At 36.3% G+C, this 12,649-nt stretch overlaps 1 protein-coding gene and 1 long non-coding RNA gene across 5 annotated transcripts in view; both read left to right on the forward strand.

The window, feature by feature from the left end:
• Positions 1-12,472, forward strand: part of grb14 (growth factor receptor-bound protein 14) — a 152,299-nt gene extending 139,827 nt beyond the window's left edge. For all 4 annotated transcript variants that reach the window (XM_087268558.1, XM_087268559.1, XM_087268563.1 and 1 more), the window contains one exon: positions 12,021-12,472. In XM_087268558.1, the coding sequence (XP_087124684.1) occupies positions 12,021-12,032 (12 nt within the window). In that variant the 3' untranslated portion in view covers positions 12,033-12,472. The remainder of the gene's footprint in view (positions 1-12,020) is intronic.
• On the forward strand, positions 5,955-9,755 carry LOC147835433 (uncharacterized). The gene is made up of 2 exons (XR_015500094.1): positions 5,955-8,386; positions 8,952-9,755. It is a non-coding gene; the product is annotated as an uncharacterized LOC147835433 (long non-coding RNA).
• Positions 12,473-12,649: the final 177 nt, after the last annotated feature.

Raw genomic sequence — 12,649 nt, forward strand, 5'->3', positions numbered from 1 at the left:
AGACGAAAAACAGAATCCGAAAAATAAGGGCAAGAACGCGGCGGGATCCGAAAACGCGGTCGAAATTGAAGACGAGGGCTTTTGCTTTTTTTTTTTCTTTCTGGACAGCTTTTGCAAACCGTCGCTTGGGTTTAGGGAAGGAGGAGGAGGAAGAGGAGGGCGGGCGGGTCGGCCGATCCGGTGGCTTTTCGCGCGAGAACAGCGCGGGCGCGAACGGCAGCATCTCGCGGATCCGCGAAAACAAAAATCGCTTGAATACGTACCTCCCGGGACGTAAATCGCGGTCCGCAGAAATGTCCACGGGGCTACGTTTCCACAATGAGCCCGGGTTGCGTAGTTCACTTCCAGAACAGTTATCAACATATATGAGTTTATTTTTTTGTTAAACACAAAAAAGAGGTTTGATGTTCACCGTTAACAACAATAGTAGGGAAAATACTATGGAAGTCAGTAGTGACCATACTGAAATCAGAAGTCATTGGAACTGAACTACTTATTTTAATGCATAAGCAAACATGACCAATGACTAGGGCCAGATGGAATCTGTGGACATTTTTTGCTATTTCTGCACAGAATTTTGTTAAAAATCTGTAGATTTATGCGGAGTGATTTTGGGAATATCATAACTAAAACCTAATATATGAAATAAAAAATAATACTACCTTTTTAACTTATATTTAATGTTTACAATTCAAATCCAATCTCATATAATATCTCTACTAAAGGACAGAAAATATTACTTTACAAACTATATTGTAAATAAATCTTATGAACGTTTTCATATTAGTCAATAATATTACTGAAATTAATTTAAAACTGAATAAATATGAATCGACACACATTTACACTAGTAAATAAACAGTATCAATCATAGGTTAAAAATCTGCAGAATTCTGCGCTCGCAAATTCCATATGGGCCTACTAATAATCAATAAAATTACTATTTTTAAAATAATATTTAATAAATTTGTAAATTGTTCAATAAACGTCTTCTGATTCAGCTCTAAACACATTATAAAATGACAAATATAGATATAGATAATACTATTGTTATTATAGTAACTCAAAAAGATCTCAGATTTTAATATTAGTTATTGCATTAGCTTACAATCTCAATATGATCTGATTTATTAGCATTAGTTAAAGGAGAAGTTTACTTCCAGACCAGTTACAAACATATATGAGTTTCCTTATTTTATAATAAAGAAAGTTTATTTTTTAATAGTGGGGAAAATACTATGGAAGTCAGTAGTGACCATACTGAAATCTGAAGTCATTGGAAGTGAACTACTTTTTAATGCATTAGCAAACATGACCAATGAGCAATAAAATTAAGTCATTTTTTAATAATACCATTGAATGAAATCGTAAATTGTTAATTGAACCTGTTCTTTTCTATACCAATTATAGATGTAGCTATTATTATTGTTATTTTAGTAACTCAAAAAGATCTCAGATTTTAATTAGTTATTGCATTAGCTTACATTTTCCATAGCTGCGTCCCAAATGGCACACTATACACTATGCACTCATGCACTATGTACTTATGCACTTACACACTCAACAGGATAGTATATGTATGTAGTGGCGTCCCAAATGGAGCACTAATGTTTTTTTACTAAACGGAAATTCAAACCGTTTCCCTGATGACGTTTGACGGTTGCCAAATCAGTAAAATAAACAACGGACTTATCAAATAATACCTGCCGTGAGTATAACCGCATTCACCATCGGGAGGCGCTATTATCACTCTCGTAGGTGAATTTTGCTTTCACCATCCAAAATAAATAAAGTTATCCAACATGTGCGTCCGATAGCTCCGCCCCTTCCGCTACGTAAGCAAACCCGCGGTCGTTGAGTGCGTGAAGTGTCCATCATTACACACTTCATTTTAGCAGCTGAATGAGTGCATCATCCGGGTAATTAAAGTGCACTTATTATTTTTAGAGATTTCAGTGTGAACACACTACTTACACTATTTATACTACAAAATGGCGTAGAATAGTGCATAAGTATGCGATTTGGGACGCAGCTAATGAGATCTCATTTATTAGCATTAGTTAAAGTAGAGTAGTTCACTTCTAGACTAGTTATCAACATGTATGAGTTTCTTTATTTTCTGTTAAACACAAAAAAAGAGGTTTAATGTTTACCATTGACTGCCATAGTAGTGGAAATTCTATGGAAGTCAATAGTGACCTTACTAAAATTGGAAGTCATCGCGTGACCAATGAGCAATAAAAGTCAATATATTTTTATTAATGCTATTAAATGAAATTGTAAATTGTTTGTTGAACCTGATCTTTGAATACACAATGCTAAGTACATTGTGATTGTACCACTAAAGATAAAATTCTATATAAAGTAGACATTATTATTGTTATTATAGTAACTTATTGTAAGATCTCAGATTTTAATTAGTTCATGCATTATCTAACATAATCAAACAGGAGTTAATAATTATTACATTATTAATATTAGTATTCATTCTTTTTTCCAGCTTAGTCCCTTAATTATTCAGCGGTCGCCACAGCGGAATGAACCGCCAACTTACCCAGCATATGTTTTATGCAGCGGAAGCCCTTCCAGCTGCAGTCCAACACCGGTAAACACCAATACACTCTTGCATTCACACTCATACACTACAGCCAAATTTGTTAATTCAGTTCACCTAGAGCGCATATGTTTGGACTGTGGGGGAAACCAGAGCACCTGAAGGAAACCCACACCAACACGGGGAGAACATGCAAACTCCACACAGAAATGCCAACTGACCCAGCCGGGACTCGAACCAGCGACCTTCTTGCTGTGAGGCGATTGTGAGACGGTTCACTCCGCTGTGCTGGTTAATAAAGGGAGTAAGCTGAAAATAAAATGAATGAATGAATGAATAATAGGTTACATTTTCTGGAGTTGTCTAAAATCTTGGGTTCCAGTACAGTCAAGTTTACATAATAAAACTATTCGTTATCTTCTGTTTTAGATCCTTTGGACATTTAAAAAATATATATTATAGAGTGATAAAAGATGTAGTAGTGTTGCTTATCAATACTTAATGCTAATTAAGACTAATGTTAACAAGTGAAACCTTATTGCAGCTCTATTAAAGCGAAAGTTCACCCAAAAATGAATGTTTCATTTACTCACACTCAGGTGCGTCTAAACTTTTCTCAGCATCTTTCTTCTGTTTCAGTCAATTCTGTCGTCATTTTCTCGTCCTCCACTTGTTGTATACCTGTTTGGGCTTCTTTTTTTTGTTGAATACAAAGGAAGAGTTTTCTGAAGAGTGTTGGAAGAAGTAGACTTTTACAAATATAGTAGAAACAAATACTACAGAAAATTGTTTCCAGCCCTGCATTCTTCAGAATATCTTTGTTTGTGTTCAACAGAAGAAGAAAACAAGTGGAGAATAAGTAAATGATGACAGAATTTTCAGTTTTAGGTAAACTATCCCTTTAAACCAGGGTTGTCCAAACTTGGTCCTGGATGGGCAGGTATCCTGCATAGTTTAGCTCCAACTTCCTTTAACACACCTCCCTGGAAGTTTCTAGTATACCTAGAAAGAGCTTGATTAGCTGGTTCAGGTGTGTTTAATTGGGGTTGGAACTAAAATATGCAGGACACCGGTCCCCCAGGACAGAGTTTGGACATCCCTGCTTTAAACCAACAATTAAATGAATGCATGTTGATCTGGACGCTTTCAAACGTACGATTTTATTTGATTATTTGTGTACGGGTGATGTTTGTTGTACCGTCTGACTAGGAAAATTTGTATCATGTGCACTCTGCTTAAAGATGTGGTGTAGCCATAAATCCGACAATGTAGGCTCATTCTGAAAACGTAGCCCTATATACATTTCTGGAGATCGCAAATTATGTAGCCAGAGGAACGTATGGCTGCATTTCGTCTTTAAAATTAACTCTCCCGGGCGGTATGATGCCTTTCCTCTTTGCGCCTACCTGCTAACCGCTTACCTCCGTGTGGACGGCTTTTCTGTGGTTACCAGTTTGTCCAGTGGCTTGCCATGTATGTTGGCAGACTTGTGACGTGGAGAGCAGTTGACTGCAACAATGAGGTTTAAGTCTGGCGAAGAGCAGGTCCAGAAAGCAGGTAAAACAAAAACAAAAAGCAAAAAAGAAAATAAGCAAGTGAATAACAGGGTAAGCATGTGGTAAAATCTGTAAACGTGGTAAAAATCAGGCAAGGGCTTTCCTTTTCTTGGATTGCTTTTGAAAACACTTGTGGTTGGGTTTAGTGAGGTGGGTGAGCGCTAGTTAATCGGTGCATTTGAAAACACTATTGGTTGGGTGTAGGGAAGGAGGAGAGTGGGTCAGACGACCAGTCAGTCGACAGCAGACTCTAGTGGATTTACACGAGAAGAGCAGGCGTGAATGGCACTCACGAGAAAAATCTCAGATCTCAAAAAGCGTACGCAGCAGCCTCTGGTGGATTCAAACAAAAACTGCAAATAAATGTAGCTCCTGGGACACATTTCTCCAGAAATGTATATAGGGGGAACATTTTGAGAATGAGCCTGGGTTGTAATCTGAACACTTAATAAGCTCAACCTGTTGCTGTTTTCCAGGGTTTCCTTTTTATTCTTTTAATCATGCATCAGAAAAATTCAGGTATTTTATAAACGTATTTGTTGCGAGAATTGTCCTGTTTGCTCAAGAGAATCTGTGCATGCTGTAGATGAAGATCTGTCACCTACGCATACCATACGAACAGTCCTACGCTGTACCGAATGTATAACTCTTTCTCCAGTGACAGACAATGACACGGTTTACAATGAAGAGCTGCATGGACAACGAGCAGCTGAGAAATCATGACACATCTAACAATTGTTGGACATTTAACCAGTGCTGCGTCTCAATTTGTATACTTAAACAACGTCCTAAAAGTATGTGAAGAAAAAGTGCATACTCTGAGTGTGTAACAGAAAAGTATGCAAGCGTTGGGACAAGCTAAAATAAACCGTAATGTTGCTTAGTTGCTTAGTTTAGCTGTGTGTTGATTTGAAATCCGTGCTGAGAAATTTCCTCAGGTGTTTAGATAATTATGTATTCAGAAGTTAATGTCCAAACACGTCTTTATAGAAGTCCACATTGTTGTTGCAGATGAAATATAACACGGGAAGCGTGATTGAACTATTTTCCAATTGGCTAGATATTGAATAATAGTCATTCAAACAACTTCATCAAAGCCTCTCTACTTGATGCTTGGTCTCGTGCATCCGCCATGTTTGTAGTTTGTTTACACTTTTTACCCGAGTTTATAATCGAAGTGACGTCTAATGCACAATGTATTGTGGGCAATATTAGCGGTAAGGGTATATATACAGATCTACACTTTGAATTTTTTTCCGGAAATACTATCATTGGCATACTCTTTTCAACATACTACGGTTTGAGACATGTCGATTCTATTTTCGAATACTATTTAGGACGGATAGTATGTGAATTGGGACGCAGCACATGCCTTAGACGCACAGCAGAAATCAGGTAAACACTGTCACACTCCTGACATACTGGCTGATCTATTGGTAAGCCCTGCCCCTTGAATGCAGATGAGCCAATGGCAGTTGAGCATTAGTTGCAAGGCAGCTGGAAAGTTTTGTTGTTGTTTCCACTAGACTGTAAAATAGTTGTACGATTAGTTGCTGTACTTAAAAAAGTAAAACCTTTAAAAAACATCAAGCGAAAAGCCTTAAAAGGATCAAGTTGACTTAACTTTAAATAGCGAGTTAATACATTGTAACTTAGAACTGTTAAAGTACAAATGATATCAAAACTAACCACAACAATATAGTTCCTGTTCCTGGATGTTTTTAGTTAAATCCTCAGATTACATAAGTCTGAGGTATTGAGGTCAGTTGTGACAGCAAACAGAAATGGTGGGCAGGAGGAGTCTGTTTAATAACTCTCCCCAAACTCCTGATCTCCCAACAAATTAATTTACCAACAAAAATGGATCAAAATTAAGATAAAAATTCCATCAAATGAAATTCGTTATCAATCAATAATCTATCGACAAACAATATGTGAAGCGGTCAAAAAATTGTGTGTCCGACCCACTTCCATTCTTCTGGCTCACTGCCGTTCCATTTTACACGCCTTCCTGTTTGTTTTCAGTTAATTTCTTAGATTACATCAGTCTGGGGTATTGGGCGGGGCTAACATGTTTAACCACACCCCTTCAGCTGTCAGTTTTGACAACAAAAAGAAATGGTGAGCAGGAGGAGTCTGTTAGGTTGTAACAACTCTCCCCAAACTCTTTTCCTGATCTTTCGAATGAAATGCTTACATCCAATCAGCTCACAGTAGAAAAAAAACAAGCCACGCCCACTGTTTTCTCATTTAATATTTAGTTTCTAAAGGAACTGCGTCACAATATGAAAAGAAAAAACATTTTCAGCATCCATTTCATACAAACTATAAGTTGATTTATTTTTTTTAAATTATGTAGTTAATCTACTTAGTCATTTTAAGGTGAGTTTACTCACTTTTTTAAGTAAAGTCAACTTGCGGTAAGTCAAAAATGAAAAGATAAGCACAAATACAAAACCCCGCCTCAAACTCAATATTCTGCTTCCGTTGGATAATCGTCAACATACTGAAATAGAAATCTGCAGCAACTGTATCTTAATGTGCTTACTTTATAGAGCATTTAGTCTGGAAAAGTGTAAAAAGAGCTGATAAACATCTTTAAAAGGTCTGTTTTGGAAATATTAGAAAGGATAAACAACTTAAAACACTTGATAAATGTCTGTTTAACATCCAACTGGAGGCATCGCAATAAAAACATGTTTGCTAGATGTAAACACTGGCAACAAATAGACATCTTTGCAATGAACGTGTGTGTTCAGAAAGTATGGTTGCGGGCTTTGTTTTCAAGCACACTTAAACAGGTAATTTACCAACAAAAATTGATTGAAATTAAGAAATGGAAATTACATTAAATGAAATTCGTAAAAAAAAAAAAAAAAAAACTATCAACAAACAATATGTGAATGGGTCAAAAAATTGTGTGTCCAACCCACTTCCATTCTTCTGGTTCACTGCCGTTCCATTTTACACGCCTTCCTGTTTGTTTTCAGTTAATTTCTCAGATTACATCAGTCTGGGGTATTGGGCGGGGCTAACATGTTTAACCACGCCCCTCCAGCTGTCAGTTTTGACCACAAACAGAAATGGTGAGCAGGAGGAGTCTGTTAGGTTGTAACAACTCCCCAAACTCTTTTCCTGATATTTCTAAATGAAATGACTACTTTACTACAACCAATCAGCTTGTAGTTGAAAAAACAAGCCACGCCCACTGTTTTCTCATTTAATAGTTAGTTTATCAAGGAATTGCGTCACAATATGAACAAATAAAAAATGGTCGCAGATTCTGGTTCATGTGGACTTTAAAAATGTTTTTCTAAACAGTAGCAGCTGTGCTTGTTTGTCCGAGAGAGCAACAGTAACTAAAGGAGGGCGGGGATTACCAACAAGTCAGCTGATATATATAGTGGCAATCAAAAGTGACGGTTTTCCAGGAGACGCAAATAAAACAGATCTGACAGAACTCATGTACAAACTAATAACCAGCGATCTGTTTTTATTGAATAGATTATAGAATTGTACATTAACCAAACATATAGGCTTGAGATTTCTAGAATTAGGTAAAAAAGCAAATAAGCTGCACATTCGTGACTGTCATGGACTGCGATTTCTGTTGTAGAAAGGAACAATCGGTGTGTTTTCTGCGTCCTCTCTGAACTTTTCTGCGTATGTTTCTTGTAGAATGACTTGTACAATGAACTCGATATTATGAGTAGTTTTACAGCTGTGTATTAAAATGAAAGATAGAAGGAAAAATATGGAAAAAAAGAGAGAAAACTTTCTGATGGCCGAGGTCATATTTGCACTGTAGTTGGAACACTGGTGACTTTTTTGATTTCTGATGTTGAAGCTTATCCAGTATACGATAATGTTTCTATTTCTCTTGACTGTTAGTTTTGTTGTATTACTACTATTGTTATTACTTTTTATATTTAGATCTATCGTTGCTGTCACATTCATCTGCCTTTGATTTTATTTTTTCTACAGTCATAAATGATGATGATATTATTTATTGTCACCCCTCTCAATTCATTATAATGGCATCATATGTCATGTCAACATAAAAAAATCACACCTAAGATAAAAGTTTGTATTTATATAATACATATGTGCACTGTAAAAAAAGTTAACTCAACCTAAAATTGTAAGGCAGCTTGCTGCAGAGCTTTTTAAGTTGACTCAAGTGCTGTACATAGGCTAACAGTTGAGTCAACTCAAAATAGCCAACTTCATTCATTCATTCTTTTTCTTGTCGGCTTAGTCCCTTTATTAATCTGGGGTCACCATAGTGGAATGAACCGCCAACTTATCCGGCACGTTTTTACGCAGCGGATGCCCTTCCAGCCGCAACCCATCTCTGGGAAACATCCACACACACACACATACACTACGGACAATTTAGCCTACCCAATTCACCTGTACCGCATGTCTTTGGACTGTGGGGGAAACCGGAGCACCCGGAGGAAACTCACGCAAACGCAGAGAGAACATGCAAACTCCACACAGAAACGCCAACTGAGCCAAGGTTCGACCCAGTGACCTTCTTGCTGTGAGGCGACAGCACTACCTACTGCGCCACTGCGTCGCCAAAAGCCAACTTATCCAGCATATGTTTTACACAGCAGATGCCCTTTCAGCTGCAACCCAGTACTAGGAAACATCCTTACACACTCATTCACACATACACTACAGCCAATTTAGCTTATTCAGTTCACCTGTAGCGCATGTGTTCGGACTGTGGAAGAAACCGGAGCACCCAGAGGAAACCCATGCTACACGGTTCCCAGTATTGGTTTGTGGCTGGAAAGGCATCCGCTGTGGAAAACATATGCTGGAATAGTTAGCGGTTCATTCCGCTGTGATGACCTCTGAAATAGAGACTAAGACGAATGCTTGAAGTCAATTTTATGCTAATTGATTTACATTGATTGATATTTTATATGTCGGTATGGTAATCATTAATATGGTCCCACTTTATATTAAGTGGCCTTAACTAATATGTACTTACACAGGAATTAATAGTTTGCTACAATGTACTTATTGTGTAAGTACATGCATTTATTGTGTACTTATGCTTGATTAAATACCTGTATGTAATTACATCTGTAATTAACTTTTGTAAATACATTTGTAAATACACTGTTGACCATCCCTTACACCTTAACCCACCCTTAAACCTATCCACACCATCAAACCTGTCCATAACCCAACCAATATCCCAACTCAAAAGCACCACAAGTGTTCTCAAATACATTATGAACACAGTAAGTATATTGTATTTATTTTTTGATATAAGTACATAGTAGTTAAGGACACTTAATATAAAGTAGGACCAAATATTATTTTACTGTTTTAATTTTTTAATGTTAAAACTTTTTATTGAATAAAATTATCCCAGTATAAATATCATCCAATCATGATCATGTTAAAATCATAGTCAATCAGATCAAATGTCTTTACAGTAAGCACGGGTCTGTTCATTCAGAGTGGGTTTTCTGTTCACCGTTCCTTATTTTCAGTGCAGCACTGAACTGCTGTTTTTGTTTTTCATAAAGAACATGAAACACATTTTTGTACTTTTTTTTTTCTCCTGTATGTTTAATGACACTGACGGCAAATAAACTTGAAAAACCTTGTTCCATCCAAAATGAGCTGATGTCTTTTTTTTTAAATTGATTTCAGATATTTGTAAAAGAAAACTACACATGTAATAAAACTAGTGAATGAATAACTGTTGTATTAAATGTAATCCTAAAAGTCTATTAAGATGAATACACATACACTACTTGACAAAAGTCTTGTCGCCTATAAAGGTTTTAGGAACAGCAAATAATAAATTGACTTCTAGTTGATCATTTGGTATCAGAAGTGGCTCATATTAAAGGCAAATGCCTCTAGATTACACTTATTTTACCACAATAATATATGATCATGTATTGAATTTTAATGATTTAATAAGGACAGTAAGGTCTGACTTTGCTCAGACAAAAGTCTTGTCTCTTAACAGAAATAATATCCAGTATAGAATATAAAGTCATGCTGCAGTGGAAACAGAACGAATATTGTGTCTGACTCCATCATGAGCTTGGAGGACTGCATCCATACATCTCTGCACTGACTCAAATCACTTATTAATAAAGTCATCTTAAATGGCAAAGAAAGCGTTCTTGCAGGACTCCCAGAGTTCATCAAGATTCCTTGGATTCTTCTTCAAAATCTCCTCCTCCATCTTACCCCAGACATGCTCAATAATGTTCAGCTCTGGTGACTGGGCTGGCCAATCCTGGAGCACCTTGACCTTCTTTGCTTTCAGGAACTTTGATGTGGAGGCTGAAGTATGTGTAGCGCTATCCTGCTGGAGAATTTGCCCTCTCCTGTGGTTTGTAATGTAATGGGCTGCACAGATGTCTTGATACCTCAGGCTGTTGATGTTGTCATCCACTCTGCAGATCTCTCGCACACCCTAAACTGAATGTCACCCCAAACCATGATTTTTCCTTCACCAAACTTCACTTCACCAAACAGACTGATTTCTATGAGCATCTTGGATCCGTGCGGGTTCCAGTAGGTCTTCTGCAGTATTTGTGATGATTGGGATGCAGCTCAAAAGATGATCCATCAGAGAAATCAAGTTAGAAGTCAAGTTATTATTTGTTGCTCTTACAACTGGGATCAACAACTAGACTTTTGTCAGGTAGTGTGTATATGTATATTTGTGTAAAAGAAACAAATGCATAAAATGTTTTGTTCTGTATTTGTATTACGTATTGTATATGTATTTGTATTTATGTATTGTATTATATTTTATGTAATAACAATAAAAATATAACTGCTATTTTATATAAAAATATATATTCTAAAAAAATTGACATTTATAACCTCTTTGTAGAGCATACTGTGTATTTGAGATTGCTTTTACATTTATGAACAGGAGGATGATCATTTTTGGGACGTTTTTGTGGTATCAAAAAACTAGCAAACCCTGTTTTGCACCACCAGTGTTGAGTCTAATTAGTTACAAAGTAATTAGTTACAGTAATAAAATTTTTATTTGCAGAAAGTAATAAATTTCTTTATATATTTTTGTTGATTTCATTAGATAAATAAGTAAATACAGTATAAAATAACTTGGAAAAAATATAACTTTTTTTAATAATAGGACAAAATGTTTACTAATTCATATTTTTGACACATTTAAAACATTGTCTCTACATTAACAGGCTCTTTATACAAGACATTGTATATTTGAGATTCCTTTTACATTAATGGGCTGGAGGATGATCTATTTAGGGGATTTTGTAGCATCTAAAATATTCCAAATTCTACTTTGCACAACTATTGTTGAGTCTAATTTGTTACAAAGTAATTAGTTACTGTAATTAAATTACTTAAAGTAAAGAATTACTTTAGATTTTTGTATAATTTTATTATAGTAACTTATACTTAAAATTAAACCTTGTAAATAAATGCAACTTCAAATCAATTCAGAGAAACATAATATTGTTTTTTTGTTTGTTTATTGTACTAATATTTATTGTTTTAAAATAATTATATTTAAATAATTGCAGAATCAAAGAATTTATCAGCGAAAAAGTAGACCCTCTGATCGTCAAGGTATAATTCGCACACCTCATATACCTTATGGCCCAGGGATTCCCAAACTTTTTTATTCCGGGACCCACCTAGGCAAGTAATTCAATCTCAAGACCCACCATAAAATTTTAATATGGACAAATGGGTGAAAAAATGAATCCATTCAAAGCAGTCAAAAATATATGGTGTGTGGCTTTTTGGATTTTGTGATTTGAAATGCACAAAATGAGGCTCAAAGTGCTTTATGTGGGATGCTGGCTGTAACTTTGATCTTTTTTTGTTGTTGTTGTTGAAAAAGATACTCTTTTTTTTTTTTTTAGAAGAGAATATGATCAACCGGTCACCGGTTCGGTCTCAGCATATTCCCTCACCAATCAGCAGAGGCCCTCATCTCCTGAATATTAGTCACATGTCTGACTCTGATTGCGCTGCACCTGGTGCCTATTAGCAGGGTGCTTAAATACCAGCTCATTGCAAGGACTTTTGCTACCAAACATTTCTGAGCATTCCTACTGTTTCTGACTGACTGCCTTTCTGTTACCGATCACCTTGCTGCCCGTTTTCTGATTGTTTGCTGCCTGCCCTGACCAACGTCTGAATTATCATACCGTAAGCTGCCTGCCCTGACCAAAGCTTGTCTCATCGTATCGAACCGTAAGCTGCCTGCCCTGACCAAAGCCTGCTCTACTTTTTCTGAATTATTGCTGCTTGTCCTTGGATTTTCCGTTCTCTGTGTTTCCCTAACTGTGTTTTAATAAAGCTCAGAAATGGATCCACATCCCTCTGAGTCATCATAACACAATCTTTGATCAAGCCCCTGGATTATGATCAAGCCCCGTCACATCGCAGTAAATTCCACTGCTAGTGTATAGTCATAAGAAACTAAATAGCTTTTTGATCGACTACTACAAGCTGGGAAAAGGTCAGATAAATATGCCGATGCAATTAA

Source organism: Danio rerio, chromosome 9 (genome assembly GCF_052040795.2).
Source record: "Danio rerio strain M-AB ecotype USA chromosome 9, GRCz13ab, whole genome shotgun sequence".
Taxonomy (NCBI): Eukaryota; Metazoa; Chordata; class Actinopteri; order Cypriniformes; family Danionidae; genus Danio; species Danio rerio.